General features: G+C 34.6%; 2 protein-coding genes and 1 non-coding gene across 6 annotated transcripts; all 3 read left to right on the top strand.

Moving 5' to 3' along the window:
• The first annotated feature begins 6,118 nt into the window (after positions 1-6,118).
• LOC111990523 (disease resistance protein RUN1) lies at positions 6,119-15,737 on the top strand. 4 transcript variants are annotated; one of them, XR_010632770.1, is made up of 8 exons: positions 6,119-6,340; positions 6,705-6,798; positions 9,461-10,079; positions 10,329-11,427; positions 11,547-11,822; positions 13,325-13,971; positions 14,168-14,317; positions 14,718-15,737. XR_010632770.1 is itself a non-coding variant. In XM_065782837.1 (7 exons), the coding sequence occupies exons 3-6, from the start codon at positions 9,562-9,564 to the stop codon at positions 13,928-13,930; spliced, it is 2,499 nt and encodes an 832-aa protein (XP_065638909.1). In that variant the 5' UTR covers positions 6,119-6,340; positions 6,705-6,798; positions 9,461-9,561; the 3' UTR covers positions 13,931-13,971; positions 14,718-15,737. The 4 variants fall into 4 exon arrangements, 1 of the variants encoding a protein (XP_065638909.1); XR_010632771.1 differs by having other exon boundaries at positions 14,165-14,317; XR_010632769.1 differs by having other exon boundaries at positions 14,103-14,317.
• Positions 6,168-6,270, top strand: LOC111990535 (U6 spliceosomal RNA). The gene has a single exon (XR_002880660.1). It is a non-coding gene; the product is annotated as a U6 spliceosomal RNA (small nuclear RNA).
• LOC136071481 (disease resistance protein RPV1-like) lies at positions 11,862-13,318 on the top strand. The gene has a single exon (XM_065782838.1). It carries the CDS (start codon positions 12,127-12,129, stop codon positions 13,288-13,290), a length of 1,164 nt encoding a protein of 387 aa, XP_065638910.1. The 5' UTR covers positions 11,862-12,126; the 3' UTR covers positions 13,291-13,318.
• Positions 15,738-20,162: the final 4,425 nt, after the last annotated feature.

Raw genomic sequence — 20,162 nt, 5'->3', positions numbered from 1 at the left:
TACCATCATTTACCTTTTATTATATGTGGATGATATAATAGTTACAGGCAATGATTCTACTCAGATTCAGAATTTGATTATAGCTCCTGGTTAGATGTTTGAGCTTAAGGATTTGGGGCCTCTTAATTACTTCTTGGGCATTCAGATTACTAAGACATCTCATGGTCTTACCCTAACATAGTCCAAATATGCCTCTGAAGTGCTTCACAGATTCCATATGGAGCATTCCAAGCCTACTAAAACACCCTCATGTCCTTCCACCAATCTAGTTCCTCATGATGGAGTCACACTTTCTGATCCTACTCAGTACAGGAGCATGGTTGGTGCTCTTCAATATCTAACCTTCACTCATCCAGATATTGCCTTCAGTGTGCATCAATTATGTTAGTTCATGAGTCATCCTACCACTACACATTTTGAAACTACCAAACATGTTCTCCATTATATCAGGGGCACCTTAAATTTTGGAATTTCCTTTACTCCAGGCCCTTTGACTCTCATTGCATTTTCAGATTCTGATTGGGCTAGGGATCCTATGGATAGGCACTCTACTACAAGGTTGCTTGTTTTTCTTGGGCAAGCCCTATATCTTGGTTTGCTAAGAAACAGAGTATTGTCTCTCATTCTTCAATAGGGCTGAGTATCTTGCTTTGGCTGCCACAGCAGTTGATTTGGCTTGTTTGCGTACTTTATTTAAGTAGCTTTGTATTTACCTTTCTCACATTCCTGTCATTTGTTGCGACAATGTTTCAACAATTGCCTTGTCTACTAATCCGGTGTTCCATTCTTACACCAAACATCTTAAGGTGGATTATCACTTCACCCGTGAGAAAGTTCTTCGTAAACAATTACAGATTGGGTTTGTTTCAGGTCGTGACAATTTTGCGGATATTTTTACCAAGTCCCTTTTTGCTCCTCTGTTTTGTTTTCTTCGTCCCAGACTTCTGATTGATTCCTCCCCCATCAGTTTGAGGGGGGATGTTGAACATAGTTCTGTGTCTGTGAAGAGGAAGCTCACGAAGAAGAAGCATATACATGAAGAAGAAAGCCAAGTAAAACACAACGTTTCAATTAATCCAAGTGGCACCTATACGCAACGTTTTGCTTAATGAAGCTTGTTCTATTGTTAAGTGAAACGATATGTTTGGTATGATTTAAGAGTTGTTAGTTAGGCGCGAGAATTAGTTGGTGATTAGCTTAACCAACTTTAACAAACTTTCCCCAATCTTTCCAGAACTGTAATCTGCATAATGTGGGCAATTAATCTTAGTATTTAGGTGTATATAAACTACTCTAGGTGTATAATTATTCTTTTTGTAATTTAGTGTGATCAATATACAAGTTTCTAGATTCGTCTTCTCTCTCTCTCTCTCTCTCTCTCTCTCTCTCTCTCAGTTTCTAAGATATTTTATTTTCTGTGTTTTAGCTTTGTTTGTGATTTGTATTTACTATTACTCAGTCTATGATACTGAGTTTTTCATCATTTAACACCTTCCAATCTTGTAACTTAGTCTCTAAACTTAGATTTGTTGATAAAAGTTTTTCCATATAATTATCAATTTCTAGATTGTGGATAGGATTAAATCCATGTACCTTGTCTTAGATTGTATATAGGGCCAAAACCATGTAATGTTCTAGTTAATTTTCAAATCAATGTTAATTTTTTCAATAAATAAAAGTGATGTATTTTCATATGGTTTCTCATTTTCCTTTAATTAAAATAAATGGTGATTCTATTGTAAAACCCTCTATCTAGGGGGTAAAATATCATTAGTTGAACCACCATTGTGAGAGACATTAACACTCCACCCATATGCAAAAGTTTGGCTCAACTAAGAAGGTTGATGGGCTGAGGTCGCAATCTCTCACAAGGAGAAATTCAAATGGAGGCCCAAAGCTCATCCTCTGATTGTTTTTGTATCAAGGCCTTACACGCCATGAATTAAACTAAGGGTCTGTTTGGATACTACTTATTACTAAAAACTGAAAACTAAAAATACTGTAGCAAAATAATTTTTAAATGTGTGAATAATGCCGTGAGACCCATTTTTAATGAAAGTTTTGTTGAGAAAAGAGGTTTGTGGGTCCTATGAACAATGCACGGGACCCACTGACAGATGCTGATACATGCTGGACACGCAACGTTAGACACTAGACATGCTATCCAAATGGATACTAAGCAAAAGACGATCCAATTTTTTAGAGTCTAATGGTGAAAGAGATTGTGCTTTCCTTTCCTTTGCATAATTGACCCCACATGGTTGCCTGCATCAAATTCTAGCGGCATAAGACAAGTGGGCTATTTCCCTCACTGATTTTGAGAGACAATTTGGACTTGATTAAGATACCCTAATCGGTGGGGTATATAGTTTCAAGGAGCCTTCCTTAGTCGACCCTTTCTTGATACTCGAAACTTTTGGCTGCCATAGAAGGTGGTATGCTTAAGTCAACATTATTGAGTGTGCAAGAGTGGGCAAGAATGCTTCAAGTCACTTGGTGTATTGGCATGAGGTGGCCAAAAGTTTCAGTTAGTACATGCGGCATGGTGAGCATTCAAAGTTTCCTCAGTATATATGATCTCCTTTTTCGTTTATCAGTTTGAGACTTTCCCTTCTAAACAAGTGTGATTTTTCATGGGAGAAAAAGTAGGGTAAATGCTATGTCGTGTGGTGTGCACTAGGTTTAGGTTTATCATGGGCTGGTCCTGAAGCAATGGCCTAACCCCATAACACTGTAAACGCTACAACTCCCCTCCCATCTAAACGACAGTCCATGAAGGAAAAGAAACATGCCTTGGCAACATCCTTATGATTGATATTGATGCCATTAGCTCTTCCAAGAGAGCTAAGAAGATCCCGAAACTCCCAACTTTCATATTGTCCTATGGTAATCACAAATTATATGTATTCTTATCTAGGGATGGCCATGAATAGGGTATGGAAACCTGAAACCCATTTTATTTATTTATTATTATTATTTTCTGAACTAGTATTCGGAGTGAACAACCAAGCAAAGCAAAAACCCCCAATCCCCAACGCGCAGATTCTTCGTCCATTCATAGCTCCCACACATACCCACAAACCCAAAAACCCATTTCTCTCTTTCTCTCTCACTTTCTTTGATTTTCGAGCACCACCACTCAGTAAGCAGAGAAAAATACAAACTCTGAAGCCATGAAAAGAGAGCTTGACCCTCATGAAAGTCATAATATCCAACCCTTGCCTGACTCGTCCGTGACTGGTAGCTCAAGTACTGGAAAAGCCAAGATGTGTTGGGAAGAGGAAGTACAACAAAATGGTGGTATGGATGAGCTTTTAGCTGTGTTGGGTTACCAAGTTCGAGCTTCAGACATGGCTGAGGTTGCCCAGAAGCTGGAATTGCTCAAGGATTTGATGGGAAATGCTCAAAGTGATGGCCTCTCTCATCTTGCCACTAAGATTGTCCATTACAGCCCTTCTAATCTTAATGCCAGAGAGAGTGTAGTGACGGTGAGAGAGGGTTTATTTTATTTTATTTTATTTTTTTATTTTTAAATATGGGTCGGGTTTGGATAATATCCATACCCTATCCAGTTAAGTTCTATCTATGAAGAACCGGGTATTATCCGGAACATTTGAATTGGGTAGAATTGGATATCCAATACCCATTTAGGTCATCCCTATCCTTATCCATGGGAGATAGATAAATCATGGGGAGTGTTGGTGGGGATAAAATTAAATATATAAGGCATCACAAATGATGTTGGTTAAATCCCATATGAACTTTTATTCCTATATATTAAAAAATAAATAAAATAAAAAATCTTACATGGTAGGAATGTTTTTCAATTAAGTGAAAAAAATAGTGCTACACAGTAAGTCTAGGGACAATTTTTGCCATAATTTATTAAATTTTTTTTAAAATATATAGGGCATCACAAATGATGTTGGTTAAATCCCATATGAACTTTTATTCCTATATATATATTTTTTTTAAAAATTCTTACATGGTAGGAATGTTTTTCAATTAAGTGAAAAAAAATGGTGCTACACATTAAGTCTAGGGACAATTTTTGCCATAATTTATTAAATTTAAAAAAAAAAATGATAGGTCAATGTAAAAATAATTGTCCACAACTCATGATAGATTACTTATATAAATTATGGAAAAAATTGTGATAAATTTGTTTCTGTGATTATTGATAACTAGTGTGTAATCCCGTGCATATGCACGGATATATTTAAAAACAATCACAATTGCATATATATAATTTAGAATCTAATTAGATCTAGACTCTTCTGTTTTTGCATTCAATAATTTTCTTACCACAAAAATTAAAAAATTAGATGGAACATATGTGCAAAATTGAACTTTAATTAAAATTCAATTTAGAATCTAATTGAATTTAGACTTTTTAATTTTTTCACATAATAATTCACTTGAAACACAAATTTAAAAATTAGATAAAACACGTGGCGCAAAATTAGACTCAGTTTAGAATTTAATTAGATTTTCTCATAGTTTTAGCTTGTAACTTCATACATATGCATGGATACACTTAAAGATATACAATAAAATACATAATATAATTTCTATATATATATAATTTAAATATTATTGATAGTCATTTTTATATTTTGTTAGCTCTTTTAAAAAATTTGTAAGGATATTATTAGGTATAAAATGTAAATTGTCTTTTTTTTTTTTTTTAAACTATTGTGAATCATTTTTTTTTTTTTATAATTTATTTATTCTAGACTCTTTGGTTTTTGTATTTAATAACTCATTTGGATGAATATTTATGATGTGGTCCCACATTTTATTCAAAAATTAAGAAATAAGACTTTTTAAGAATAAATAATTTAAGACACATGGCACAAAATTGGAACTCTAATTTGGAATTCTAATTTAAATTTCTCTCAGCTTCACCTATTATTAGATATATATACTAGCTTGTAACCATAGATATATGCATGGATACACTTAAATATATATAATAAGATACATAATATAATTTTTTTATATATAATTTAAATATTATTGATAGTCATTTTTATATTTTGTTAACTTTTTAAAAAAATTTGTAAGGATATTATTAGGTATAAAATATAAATTGTCTATTTAAAAAAAAAAAAATTATTGTGAAGCACTTTTTTTATTTATTTATTTTTATTCAAGACTCTTTGGTTTTTGTATTTAATAACTCATTTGGATGAATATTTATGATGTGGTTCCACATTTTATTCAAAAATTAAAAAATAAAACTCTTTAAGAATAAATAATTTAGGACACATGGTGCAAAATTTGAACTCTAATTTGAGTTTTTCTCAGTTTCACCTATTATTATATATATAGATGAATTATAAGCTTAAATTTTTTTTTAGTTATACAAAAAATAAAAAGCTCATAAATATAAAATCATTCCAAAATTATATTATTTATGATTTACTTATATTGGACTCTTTGTTTTTTACACTAAATTAACTCATTTGACATAAAAATTTTAAAAATTTTGATTAGGTGAGACACATGGTACAAAATTGAACTCTAATTAAAATTCAATTTTTATATTGAATTACCTCACTTGACACAAAAATTTAAAAACTTAGATTAGATGGGACACATGGCGTAAAATTAGACTCTAATTTAATTCCAATTTAAAATTTAATTAAATTTTCTCTCAGAGTTACCTATTATATAGATATATAGATTTGATATAGAACTTAAAACGCCCCAAATAATATTCTTGCTGGTTTTGGGTGCGTTTGGTAGAGTTATTAAACAACTTATTTTCAATTTTTAAATGACATTACACATATTTTCACACACTTTTCTATTTAAACATATTTCAAAAAATTACAAATAACATTATTCAAACTCTTCTACCAAACGTGCTCTTTGTGTTTTTAATGAAATTGTAGTAGTAGTGTAGCTAGTAAACTACAAAAAGACTAGTACATAAGTAACATAACCCAACGTTTATTTTGTTTGTTTGTTTGTTTTTTTTTTTTTTTTTTTTTTTTTTAAGTCTTAGCACCGCAGAATAGTTACTACGATGCCACGGTAACACGTGTGTAAAACCAAAAGCCAACTAAATTGGGCCATCTGGTTGAGAACCAACTGATCCCACATCGTTTAGTTACACGAAGCTATCTATGTTTATAAGCAAGAGCGAGAGTACAAGGCTTGTCCCTTCGGGGACATCCGATAAAATTGGAACGATACAGAGAAGATTAGCATGGCCCCTGCGCAAGGATGACACGCATAAATCGAGAAATGGTCCAAATTTTTTTCTTTACCCAAAATTTCCCAAAACCCATGTGTGAATTCTTCCATGGCTTCCACTGTCTTCTTCGTTCTGGTAAGCTGAAATTTTTAGCTCACACTTCTTTTGGATTCTCGTTATGTCATTTTGTAGGGTTTCTTTTGTAGAATTAGTGAAACCCTTCTGAAATTTGATCCAGATTTTAACATTCTGAAATTGGGTTTGATATTTTTGGAAAATTTAAATTTTGAGCCTTTCATAGTTTTCATACTTCAATATTAAAGCTTTTTATTATTATTATTTTTTTGAACTGTTGAAGCTTGTGAGGCATTCCAAATTTTGGATTTTCAATAGTTTTTTTGTGGTTGGCTTGGATATTAGCACAATAATATTCCAGAATGTCATTGAATTACATTTGCTGAGTTAGAGCTTCTTTTGATTATTGTAATGATGTTTGTAGCACAAAGAAGTTGAACAGGGATTGCTGCTAGGACCTCCATCAGCATCATGTGGGACCTGTGAATTGCTCTTAGACTAGAATAGAACTTCATCAGGTGAATTTCAATCATTTTGAAACTATAATCTCCTTTTGATGAAGTTTGATTGTACAAAAGCACACAATTCTTTTCACTTAAAATAGAGGTAAAAATGCAGTGTTACAAATCAAAACTTTGTTCAAATCATTTGCTTTATCAAATCTTGACCCAAATAGAAACTCCAATTTGCACCTTTGGCCTTAGTCCAGAGAAAGGGCAAATGGTGATAATATCAACAGCAGCCCATAAAACGTATGATCAGTTCTTTGGTTCTCATTGAAGCTAACCAATTTGATTTGAGTTACACTTGAGTCTGCCATGAATGTTATGAGCGATTATAGCCATTTACATAACTTATCATAGTAAAATTCAAAATGGTCGTTGTTCCTCAGCTTGGATCCACACCGTGAAAAATTTCAAAATACAAGTCATTATGGTAGTGGTGGTCAGGATTCCAGAGGTAGCATTTGAGAGGATCTCTCAATTACTGCTCTGCCTTCAGGAACGTGTTTGGAGTGTATGTATTTTACTGTCCCTATGACAGAACATTGCTGCTGTGGAGATTGCATTGACTTGGCTCTTCATTTAGTAGAATCACTCATTGGAGTTTAACGAAATGCTGCCCCACCTCAAATCTGCTGTTCACACCAGCAGGTTGCATGCCATTGAATTTGCAAATTTTTGTATTAAATGACCACTTAAGTAATTTAAACACTTTGTGAAAGGATCACCTCCAATTCAAAATCCTACAATTCCCTTTAATTTTTAGATAGAAGAGAGAAATGTGGCATTTAAAAAATCCAATGATCTTAAAAATCACATGTAAACCACATGAGAGCAAATAAATGCCACGTGTCATAAATTTGACTAAAAATTGGAGGGAATTGGAGGATTTAGATAGGAGGGGATCTTTCCTCACAGACCTTTGTTCGTTATCTAAACATTTGATTTGGAATTTCTTGTTTGATGGTGTTTTATGCTTTAGATAGTCATTATAAGCTCCAGATGAATTTTGTGCTACTTGTAGTACGATTGGTTTTAGTGTGTGAACTCCATTTGGACATGGATATAAGTTTACAATTTAAATTTCAAACTAACTCTATAGGCTAGAAATTTGTTATGTATGAGTGCTAGTCTTGACTATTACGCTTTAAGAATTTGCTTTAATCGATTGATTGTCTGGCCATGGTGGTGCAAACATTTTAAGATGCTGATGCAGAGTAAAATTGACAAAGCTGAGGAATTCAATTGGGTAAATTTTGTCAACAACTTTAAAGGATAGAAAAGGAACAAGTGAATCAATAGATGAAATTAATGTTCAGCTACACAATACCATGTGTTTAGTTTGATGAAAATTTTGAAGTAGATTTTCTTGTCAAGGTTCATGATGTTGACTATACTCATTAAACGCCTCTCAATTTGCTTTGGAATGAAGAGAGTCCATTTCATGGGAAATATGTAGTAGTTAACAAATCTAAAGCTAAATGAAGTGTCACGTCATTTTGAAATCAGTAAATCGGTTATCATTCCTTATTTGGTGGAATGACATTTTAAATTATTTGGCGCTCATGTATACTCTTAGATTCACTAAATCAGAACCATGAATGAGGCAAATAAAGAGGATCCTGATATGCTGATGAAGGGGTGATGTGCCTAATTTCCTTAGGTTACTTAAAACATTGATTTTTTTTTTTTTTTAAGAGGAAGAAAAATTATGATAGTTCATCTTCTTCTTTCTCTCCTAAATTATTGAATGAGAAGTATATGAACCAAAACTCTTCGGAAAGTCTTCCTACACAGTAGAGCCGTATTTATACATGCAGTTGACTTGACTAATGGCTTGTTTGGAAGTTTAGAGAGGGAGGAGAGTAGAGGGGAGGGGAGTAGTGGGGAGGAGAGTAGAGGAGAATGATTCCCCTCTACTTTGTTTGGATGTTTTTAAAATTAGTAAGGGGGAAGGGAGTAATTAGCCCTTCCCCTTGTGTAATTTTGTTAATATAATAAGGGTAAATTAGGTAATTTACTTAGTCAATAGTTTATGTACTCTACTCTCCCTCCAAATTTCTCCAATTTGGGGGAATTAAAAATGGAGGGCTAGAGGAAGTTGAAACCCCTCCAAACTCCTCCCCCTCATTTTTTAAAAAACTTCCAAATAAGGTAATTGGATTACTCTCTCTCCCTCTACTCTACTCCTCCTCCATTTTTAAACATCCAAACAGGCCATAAAAGATAACCAGACACAATACCCATCTCCACCATTTTTATTTGCGTTTGAATTTGAGTTATCAACAAAACATACCCAGCTGAGTTCAAAGATTTAATTATATATTGAGTTTTAGAAAATATACCGAATGGCTAGATTTCAAGGGCGTTCATGGATGGCGTCACTGGCCTCGTCACAGCAAGTAGCAGAGTGATGTATGTTTGGTGGGAGTGAGTTTATTTGCTTAACTTTGTGAACCTCCAGTTCAACTGGGCGTTCTCATAAATTAACCAAAAAAAAAGAAAAGAAAAAAAAAAAGGTAAAGTTGTTTGACCAATCTGATTGACGGAGGGATTAAAATGATTGACGGAGGGATTAAAAACATTGCATCAAATGGTTTCTTCTTCCCTAGTTTATTTTCCTTTTTTTTTTTCTTCAGTAGTATTTGATTTCCTTTTTTTTTTTTTTGGTATGCAGATCTATATATATATATATATATATATAGTGATTCAATATTTGGTAGTAGTGTATTTGTTCTCAGCAAAAAAAAGAAGAAAAAAAGTAGTTGTGTATATGCAATGGCTTTAATGGGAATGGAAACTGCCTCATCATCTTTCCCAAGTTCTTCTACTTCATCTTCTACTGAGCGATGGAAGTATGATGTTTTCCTCAGCTTTAGAGGTGAGGACACCCGAAACAATTTTATGGATCATCTATTTATTGCTTTGAAAGAGAAAGGCATTAACACTTTTAGAGATGATGAAAAACTTGAGAAAGGAAAATCCCTTTCACTAGAGCTGTTGAAAGCTATAGAAGAATCAAGATTTGCTATCGTCATTCTCTCAAAAGACTACGCATCTTCTACTTGGTGCTTAGATGAACTTGCAAATATCATTACTTGCAAGAAAGATATGGAAATGACAGTTTTACCTGTTTTTTACTATGTTGATCCATCTGATGTACGAAAACAATTGGGAACTTTTGCACAAGCATTTGTTAAACATGAAGAAAAGGAGAAGAAAACAAGGGTGGATAAATGGAGAGATGCTTTGAGACAAGTGGGCAACCTCGCCGGATGGCATTTAAAGGATACTAGGTAATTTACCTCAACATATCTGTTTCATTTAAATATTCAAATGACCCACTTTCTATATATAAATTTATTTGGAACCTTAAGCAAATCTATATACATGTTTCATTATACTTCTTTCAATTTTTTCCTAAGCGGATCAATGTCCATGTTTTTGTTTCAGTCAACAAAATTGAACTTTAAATATGAATTTTATTTCTTGTCGAACTTATTGGTGGTTCAAACTCAACGCATATCCTACTTTTTTAATTGCAGACCTGAGTCACAAGATATCCAAGAAATAGTAGAACAAATATCGCTCAACTTGAAATATGATGCATTCCCATATATTACCAAGGACCTAGTAGGAATATACTCTCGACTAGTGGAATTGGAGTCATGCTTAGCTCTAGGTTCAAAAGATGTCCGCTTTATGGGGATTTGGGCGATGGGAGGGATGGGTAAGACAACTCTTGTTAGAGTTGTTTATCATATGGTTTCTAAAGAATTTGAAGCTCGTGGTTTTATTGAGAATGTTAGGGAAAAGTTTGAAAAATATGGTCTTGTTCCGCTACAACAGAAAATTATTGATGAAGTTTTGAAGGAAAAGAACTTGAAAATAGAAGAGGAGTATGATGGAGTTCTCAAGATCAAGAATAGGTTATGTCGTAAAAGGATTCTTCTTGTTCTTGATGATGTAGATAAAATGAAACAGTTAAAAATGTTAGTTGGGGAGCATGATTGGTTTGGTTCTGGTAGTAGAATTATCATAACAACAAGAGATGTGCATTTGTTGAAGGCACATCAAGTAGAGAAAATATATGAAGTTAAAGGATTGAATGATGAAAATGCTCTTCAACTTTTTTCCTCAAAAGCTTTTAAAAAAAAGCATGTCCTTGATGATTATAGAGAACTATCTAACCATTTTTTGGATTATGCTGCTGGCCTTCCTTTAGCTCTTGAGGTTTTGGGTTCCTTTTTGTTTGGAAAAAGTACTGTTGAATGGAAAATTGCGTTAGAGAGACTCCAAGAATTTCCAGATGAAGCAATTCTCCAAGTACTTGAAATAAGTTTTAATGGACTCCAAAAACCACAGAAGGAAATATTCTTGCATATTGCATGTTTTTTTAATAATCAGAAGAAAGATTATGTATTGAAAATACTAGATATTCTTGGCCTTTATCCTATTATTGGATTGAAGGAACTCACTGATAAGTCTCTCTTGAAAATTATGGATAATGATATAGTGTGGATGCATAACTTACTTGAAGAAATGGGTAGGAACATAGTTTGTCAAGAGTGCTTTGATGATCCTGGGAAGCGTAGTAGATTGTGGGATTATGAGGACATTGACAAAGTGTTAAGAAAAAATAAGGTAAGAGGTAATTTAGAGAATTTGAGCTCATTCCCTCCCTTCATGTTTAACAATTTGGAAATTGAATTGTAATGCTAATAATTAATTTTGCAATTCACCAATTCCTTCTTGGTTATTAGGGGACAGAAGCACTTAAAGCCATGGATATTGTGAGTACTTATAATGAACAACAAGATGCATGTTGGAACCCTGAGGCCTTTCTGAAGATGGACAATCTTAAATTTCTTAGAATTTATGGCATTCTCCATGTCCCCACACACCTTCCCAATGGTTTAAGAATTCTTGATTGGATTTTGTATCCATCAAAATCTTTGCAATCAAGTTTCCAACTAGATGAGCTTGTTCAACTTTGTTTGCAACAAAGCAAAATTGAACAACTTTGGATAGGAATAAAGGTAAGTATCCTCCTAAAACTTTGCTTTTTTAAATTACAATAAATGGACATTAGGAAGCTAATTATTCTAACAATTGTTTTTCTTCTAACAGAATTTTGACAAGTTGACGTTCATTGACTTGACTGACTCCTCAGACCTGATTATAACTCCAAACTTCACTGGAGTCCCAAATCTTGAGAAATTAATTCTTGTAAGGTGTACAAATTTACGCAAGTTTCACCCATCCATAAGAATTCTTAAAAAACTTATTCATCTTAATTTACAAGATTGCGAAAGACTAATTCGTCTTCCAAGAAAGTTTGTAATGGAGTCTCCTTTTACTCTTGAACTTTCTAATTGCTCAAAATGCAAGGAAAATCCAAAATTTGTGGTAAACAATGAATTCTTACAGGAGATTTTTTTGGATCGCACTGCTATTGTGGAACTAATTAAAAACTTTCCAGAGAACCTATGGATAGTCAAAGGCCTAGAGATTCTTGATTTAAGCAAAGCGGATATAGAAGAGCTGCCTTCATCAATTGAACGTTTGACTAACCTTACTTCATTGACTCTAAGATATTGCGTGAATCTTGTGCGCCTTCCTGACACCATTTGTAGTTTGAAGTTGCTTAATTCTATTGATCTTTTTGGATGCTTAAAATTTGGTAACTTGCCAACAAACATAGGAAATGTAAAAGGTTTGGAGCTGCTTAATTTGTGTTGGACAGCCATAGAAGAGGTTCCTTCTTCCATTGTTCTCCTTAAAAATCTGAAACATCTATATATCTGTATATGGAAGTCATCTGAATTTTATTCCCTGCCAACAAATCTTGAATTGATGGGCCTAGTATTTCCTTCATTAATTTCCCTGCCAACAAGTCGTCATCCAACGCGTGAACTATTGTATTCATTTGATTCCCTGGCACAACGTTTTGAGCGACCATTTGATTCCCTGCCAAGAGGACATCCAATTCGCAATTTTTTGCATTCACTTGGTTCCCTGGCACAAGATATGGAGCCAATTTGTCCAGAATTTGTTTCATTTGATTCCCTGCCAACAAATCCTCATCCACTATTGCCTTCCTTATTAGGTCTGCAATCTTTGACATATTTGCATTTTAGTGACTGCAATCTTTGGTCAATCCCCAATGACATTGGCTGCTTGTCCTCTTTAGAACACTTAAATCTAAGTGGAAATTCTTTTGCTTCCCTTCCTAAAAGCATCTCTCAACTCTCTAATCTTCGAACACTCTATTTGGAGGGTTGCCAATGGCTTCAATCATTGGAAAATGTTCCGTCAACTATTGATTCTGTAATTGCAAACAATTGTACCTCGCTGGAGAGATTGCCAGAACTGCAATTTTATCCTTTTAGGTCAAATCACTCCCATTTGAATTTCCAGTGTGTTAACTGCTTCAAATTGGTTGACTATATTCAAAACAGCAGTAACGTGCTTCAGGTCTCTCTCTCTCTCTCTCTCTCTCTTTAAGTTCTAAACATAAATTATGCTTTTTATATTTCAGGGACAAAGCGATAGACTGCCAGACATCTTAGACATTATTATTCCTGGAGGTGAAATTCCAAAATGGTTTAACCATGAATGTATGGATAATGAATTGAAGATTCAAGTGCCTTATGGGTGTGATGAGCTGATTGGAATTGTGTTGTGCTTTTGTTTTTCATTTGCCAAGGTTTCTCATACCTCTGAAGATTTTCTACTTACATGTTGGATTAAAGTCAATGAATTTGAAAGGGCATCACCAATATGCTCTTCTTTTAGGATAAAATATGGTAAAGTCAGAACACGTCACCGTTGGCTGCTCTATTTGTCCCCACGCTATTTTGACTCCCAATGGGGAGAAAAATTTCGTCAAATTGATGCGAATGGATCCAATAAAATTGCGGTAAGAATAAGTTCTTCAAATGACTTGGGGGTGGCGAAAACGGGGATTCATTTGGTATACAAACAGTGTCTTTGTGAGGATCTGGGTGTAATCCATCATGATATTAATGATTTAGCCTCCAAAGGTACCCAAAATAAGCGAAGCCATGATGAGGATGATGGGGTTGGACCTAGTGGAGAAGGCTATTCTAATGACGAACCACCTATAAAGACGTGGAGGATGTAAAATTGAATCAAGTATTAGAGAATTTTTTGACGTCTTTGCCGGTAAGTCATCATCATTCTTCTTGGATTTCCCTTACTGGCATTTATATATCTATCATTTTATTGTGCTAGTTGTACCTTAACATTACCTTTTTACCTTTCATATAGCCGCATTTTTTTCCTCTTTTTTTTAGTCAGGTTGAAATCATAAAAACTTTTCCTGTTGTCTTGTTGGTGTACTTTAATATAATGGAAGTAGGAGATCAAACATCCAAGAAACTTGAAGCCTATTGCGGCAGTAAAGAGGGATAGAAACCAATGACACTTCGAAGAATTAGCAAAGTAGGCCTAGGGTCCCTTCTCTCACATCCACCTGGGCTCTTGCTGAAGTTGTCAAGGACTCAAAATGGTCAGCTGTTTAAATTAGCTGTCACATGCCTCTTATTATTGATTAAATCATGTTTTTTTATTTTTTTTTATTTTTTTTGGGTGTCCTGCAAATGCAATGCTCTTTTAAACTTCTATATACAAATGCACGTTGAAATTTCTCTTCCTTGGTATTAATATAATTGTTGTCTTGCATTTTCTTCCACGGTTTGGTATTAATACAAATGTATAGGAATGCAGAATGATAACACGAGGTCCTTGGTTTCCCATCCCTGGGCAACGATTCCAGAATTTTTGTGATTTTAGTGTTTTATTTATTTATTTTTTAATGGTATTATTCTTATAGTATTGATTGCTCATTGTATTTTTCTTTTATAGTTTTTGTTCTTAATTTATTGTCTTTTTTTCTTTTGCATAAAAAGAGTGATTCCTCCATGTAATGAACAACTGTTATGGTCCACATCAAATCCTACAGTCAATAAATTAGAGATACCTGGTGGCTAATTGGTGGCCACTTTATATCCATCCAATGTAGGCGCACACATCAGTATGTCTACCAAACTGTGCCACTAAATGACCAACCGAGAATGGTATTGGTTTTGTTCTTGAGCAAGAATGGACTGGTGATATTTGCAGTTGTATTGTTGGAGCGGATTCAATGATTTTGATTTGTGAAGGAAAATTTGTGATTAGTAGTTTGCTTTTCTTAAACTCAGATGGAATTTACTGGTGAAGTTTGGATAAAAGTTGAAGTTTAAAATGCTCACATACAGATGACATATAAAGAGGAATGGCACGGTAAGCACTGCAAGGGCTATTGAGCGGGTGTAATGTTAGTTTGTTTTTGGTAGTGGTTGTTGGCGTTTTATACTCTCGTTGGTTTTACAAGAACAAAGTAGATTATGAGGGCTGGTGGGTTTCTCTCACGACTGTGGTAGAACATAGCAGAAGATATCTGTGCAGTTGCCTAGAAAACTGTAATGAAGAACTTATTTTGGAAGGAAAGAGTAGAGCTCTGAGCAGGAATCTTTTTTCCTGGGCAATGTACATGATGGCATGTGCTGCTGTTAATTGCGGGTGTTTATTCCAAGAAGAAGAAGTTTAGAGGTTCTGCATTTGTGTGCAAGGATTGGCAGGGAAGGAGGCTGGTGCTAGGTTGCTACAGTGGAGTAGCATCAACCAAAGAGGGGCTACTTTCCCTGAGACACTTTGTTTGCTGGAAATGAAATAGCTGGAAATCTTTTGTCAATGAATGGTTTAGATATGTTAATACCAGAATTTTAGAAGATGTATAATAATTAGCTAAAGAAGCAAAGACTGCATTTGTGTATCTTATCAAGGGGCTAGTTGTTGCTGTTCATCTTTCTTGGTTTGGTTTTGTACTGAATGCTTTTAATATAACCAGAAAAAAGAGGAGTGGGATACCTTGATAAATTTTACTATTGCCCAGTTGTAATTGTTATTTTAAAACGTAATGCAAAGTAAATGAGAACCGCCAGTGTGTTTCTCTCCATTTATATCATTGATAGCCTCTTCCCATCAACCCCGACCACAGTTTTTAAAGATGGATCCAACATCAACTGGTAGGTTTAAGAGTCGGGTCATTAAATAAACAAGTTTAAGAAAAAAGAATATACCTTCAAGCGAGATCCAGGGGTATTTTGGTGGTTCCTGAGAGTGAGGTAGGGAAGTATTCACTCAAATCTTAAATCTCAATAAGACCAAGAGATGACAAGCTTTTTTCCTAGGGAATAGGCTTGTGCTTACTCAACCCGAATCTCACTAAGACTGGGAAATGACAAACACAATGACTACTTCACTAGAACTTTTAAAAAGTGAGAAGAAAAGGACTTTGGTGTCTTTGGAATGAAGGAGGACAAGGCACAAGGGTATTTATATTGGGTGATGAGGGTTTTGGAATGAGATTTACGTAATGCGGGACTAAGGGAATTCTGAATTTAGGTTGAAATTTGGTGTTATGGAGGTTGACCAGTGTGGGGAGCAAGCAAGGAACCCAAAAGAAAAGAAAATAAGTGTTTTCTGATCGACACTTGCTTTCTTTTCTTTTTTTGCATGATTCACATTAATGCTTTGATTCACTCAATTTTTGATCCTTCCTTCCTGTAATTAGATGTGTTTGGTTCGCAAGTTAAATTAATCTCAACTAGTAAGTTACTCGTGTGATGCACGGATAATTCTGTAATATTTTATATAAGATGACTTTGGATAGGGGTGTCAATTCGGGTTAGCGTGTCGGGTTCATGTCGTGTCGAGGTAGGGTTATTCGACTAAATGACTCAACCCTAACCCGACCCATTTAATAATCGTGTCATGATCTTTCAACCCTAACTCGACCTGTTAATTAGGCGGGTTAACCTGACCCAACCCATTTGACACGTTTAATAAATGAGTCGTGTTGGGTTGACACGAATGAAACACAATCCATTTCAACTTGCATAATATTAAATATAACATCTCTCTAGAAATAATTATTTTTACATCTCAAAAAACAATGCATACACTTCAAGTCTTCAACCCACATTCAAAATAATATAATTCAACAAAAATATAACATTCATCTAGAAATAAGTTCTTTACACTCCAAAAGAAGTGCATACACTTCAACCCAAATTCAAAATAACAAAGTTTCACAAAATAAAATAACATAGTTCAACAAAAATATAATATTCTTGGAACTCGCCAAATGTTAAGTATCAATATTGAAAAAATTTGAGCAAGCAGTAGACTAATCCTGACTATGACCACGATTATCATTTATAGATTCTTTGTTGATGTCCAAATTCATAACATCTTCCACAAGCTCATCCAATTTCATTTGTGTAAGTTCTATGCCACAAAAAAAAAAAAAAAAAAAAAAAAAGAAAAAGAGTATTAGTAGTTCTAAGGTCTATAAAGTTTCAATTTCCAATTAAATCCCTTGTAAATTTTTGAAATTACTCACTTTTCTTTTTAAATTTAGAATATATATTGGATATAAAAGGTATTTGACAAATCTAAAATAAAATAAATATTTATTTGTTATATGAGTTAAACGGGTTGTGTTAAGTGGGTCATTTCGGGTTGACAAAAATAAATTGGTGTGTCAAACGTGTCTATTGCGGGTTACGTGGGTTGATCCATTTATGACCCGTTTCTTATCATGTCGCTTTCGGGTTGACCTATTTATGACCTAAACCCATTAAGGCCCAACCCTAACCCGAAAAAACCCGTATTGGGTTCGTGTTGTGTTCGCGGGTTGGGTCGAACATTGACACCCCTAACTTTGGATAATGTTATACATATATTATAAAGAAAAAGTAAACTAGATTAGAGTAAAGAAACATATACATTTTGAGATTTTTCACTACATATTTGTAGCATTCTTAAGGTAAGATTAAAAATAAAAAAAAATAAAAAATCATGAATCCAGAGATAAAAGCAAAAAGTAATGGGACCATAAAAATCAACTAATTTGTGTTGTGTTCATATATTTCATACCATGAAATAAAAGTATTAAGCCCCTAATTAAAAAAAAAAAAAATACCCGTAGGTGTTTCGATGTCTTGATGGTAGTGAGAGGCCAATATAACGAAGGCAGTGATTCCTCAGATTCCTCTTTCTCTCTCTTTCAAATGTTTTATTAGTCTCAGATCTTTTATTTTGGTAATATATAGTGAAACAGTGCTTTTTATTTAACAATCCACAAATATTTTTGTGTCTTTTTATCTCTCTTGAGGACCTTATGTGGTTAGTCATTACTTATTACTATTAGTCCTTAATTATTATTATTATTATTATTATTATTATTATTATTATTTTAAAATACTAAAATGGTGGGTATGCTAAAAGACATGAAGAATAGAGAAATGTGTAGTGTAAGGTTAGACAATTAATGAGATATTAATAAGATAATAGTAAAATAAGTTAATGTAAATTTTTGGGTAACAATAAAAAAAAAAAATAATAATAAAAAGAACTTAATGAAAGAGGTAAAAAAAATTCTAAATGTAAAATTATAACGCCACTTGGCAGGATCTCATGCTTTTATGCATGGCTCTTTGTTTATCTATATATATAATAATAGGTGAAGCAGAGAGAGTGTGAAATTGCAATTTCAAATTAGAACTCTAATTATGTGCCACGTGTACACACCAATTTCAGTCAATTAACACTGTGCTCTTTTTTTTTTCTTTTTTTTTGGGTGAATAAAACATCCTGCTCTTCACACCTGCGTATATTCAAGTTCACCTCCCTTTCTCAAAACCCAAAATCCTTCAATATACAACTCCCCTTCTAGAAATCTGTGTTTTACATTTAAATTTTGGCTAAATAAAACCTTTTGCTCTTCTTTATATATTAGACACGCCTGTTTTACAGGTTCACCTCCCCTTCTGCCAAAGCCAACAACGATAACAACACTGATCTCTTCAGCTCCTTGATCTCAGACATCAAATCCTACTCTGGCAACGACCCTCTTCTCCCATGGCTCCGGTATGCCTCTCTCTTTCTTTGTGGGTTGGCTTTTTATATATACTTCAGTCTGATGGTTTCAATGATCGGTAGTCACAGTGTCTTTCACATCTTCCATTTTTGGCTAATTTGGGTTTCTTTCTATTGTATGTGTGTGTGTGTGTGTGTGTGTGTGTGTGTTTTTCGTTTTAATTGATTTGATGTAGTTGTTTTTGTGGGAATATATATGTATAAATTGATCACCATTTTTTAGAGGCATGCACTTCTTCTTTGCATTGCCATTTTTTTTTTCCCTTAATTTTTTTTTTCCTTGTTGAAATTGAATCATGGGCCGTGATCGGCTTTTGTGATGGTTGAAAGATATATTATTATAAAAGGAATTTATTTATTATTTGTAGGGACTCAATTTGGATTGACCCTGAGTATGAATGGGTTTTCAGCCCAATCAAGCCCAAACAATAAATTTATAGAGAGAGGGTTGAAGGTTTAGGCGCTGGCCGTCGTTCATCAAGCATGAACTCTATTTTATAAAAAAGATACTTAGAGTTTCTTTACAACTGGGGGGATGCTCCTCGGCCACGGGCCGAGGAGACCCTTTTCTTCTCTCTTTTTTCCCCCCCCTCGTTTTACTTTACTTGCTTTTCTTATATAGTCTTCATCTTCCTATCTCCTTATTCCATCTGTTGATCATCCATTTGCCTTTCTTCTGGCCGTCCGTCCCATCAGAGACCTTATCAGTACTCAAGTGGTTCACTCTGATCAACGTTGCCTTGCCAAGGGGTTATATCCCCATTAATGCGGCCAGGGGGGTTAGGTGAATGCATTAAATGTGAGGGTGACAGCTTACTTTGGGCCTGGTCTTTCCCAAAAATCATCCTTGTCAGGCCGAGGATGAGGAGGTCCTCGGCATGGATTGGGAAAAGAGGCTTTCCCCAATTTAGCCTTGAATAGTCAGTGTTCCTCGGCATGGGCCTTGGGCCTGCTACATGATGGGCCGAGGCTATCAGGCCCACGGGCCCCACAATAGCCCCTCAAAACCCTGCTGCACGTTCCCTCGGACGGGGAGGAGGGTTTTGATACCTGCGGGCCCTCTAGACGAGTCGCCCCACTTCGGTTCGTGTTGATGCTGGAGGCTTTTTGACTGCCCGATGCGCGTTTTTAGCGTTTCAAGACTTAATGGGTGCCCACATTAAATTTTGGCGGCACCACGTTTCCCACTTTCAACGGTATGATCTCTTACTTTTATGAGCAAGCGGTTACATTTGGGGAACCTAAGGGGGAGTATAAGTACCTGTTTGAACCGCCTGGTTTCATCATTTTCGCGCTTACAATTATTGACGCGTATGATTTGAATCTGGTTCGACTTGTACACTATCTGAAGAGTATCGTCATACTTC

This window comes from Quercus suber, unplaced genomic scaffold, assembly GCF_002906115.3.
Source record: "Quercus suber isolate HL8 unplaced genomic scaffold, Cork oak 2.0 scaffold_317, whole genome shotgun sequence".
In the NCBI taxonomy this organism is placed as follows: Eukaryota; Viridiplantae; Streptophyta; class Magnoliopsida; order Fagales; family Fagaceae; genus Quercus; species Quercus suber.
Note: the sequence above shows the minus strand (reverse complement) of the source record. Positions and strands in the feature narration are given on the sequence as shown.

Excerpts from the sequence above, each read along its gene's own strand:
- LOC111990523 (XM_065782837.1), top strand. The coding sequence starts at position 9,562 with ATGGCTTTAATGGGAATGGAAACTGCCTCATCATCTTTCCCAAGTTCT. Across the intron at positions 11,428-11,546 it reads AAGTGTTAAGAAAAAATAAG|GGGACAGAAGCACTTAAAGC; the intron begins GTAAGAGGTAAT and ends CTTGGTTATTAG. Across the intron at positions 11,823-13,324 it reads AACTTTGGATAGGAATAAAG|GGACAAAGCGATAGACTGCC; the intron begins GTAAGTATCCTC and ends TTTATATTTCAG.
- LOC136071481 (XM_065782838.1), top strand. The coding sequence starts at position 12,127 with ATGGAGTCTCCTTTTACTCTTGAACTTTCTAATTGCTCAAAATGCAAG.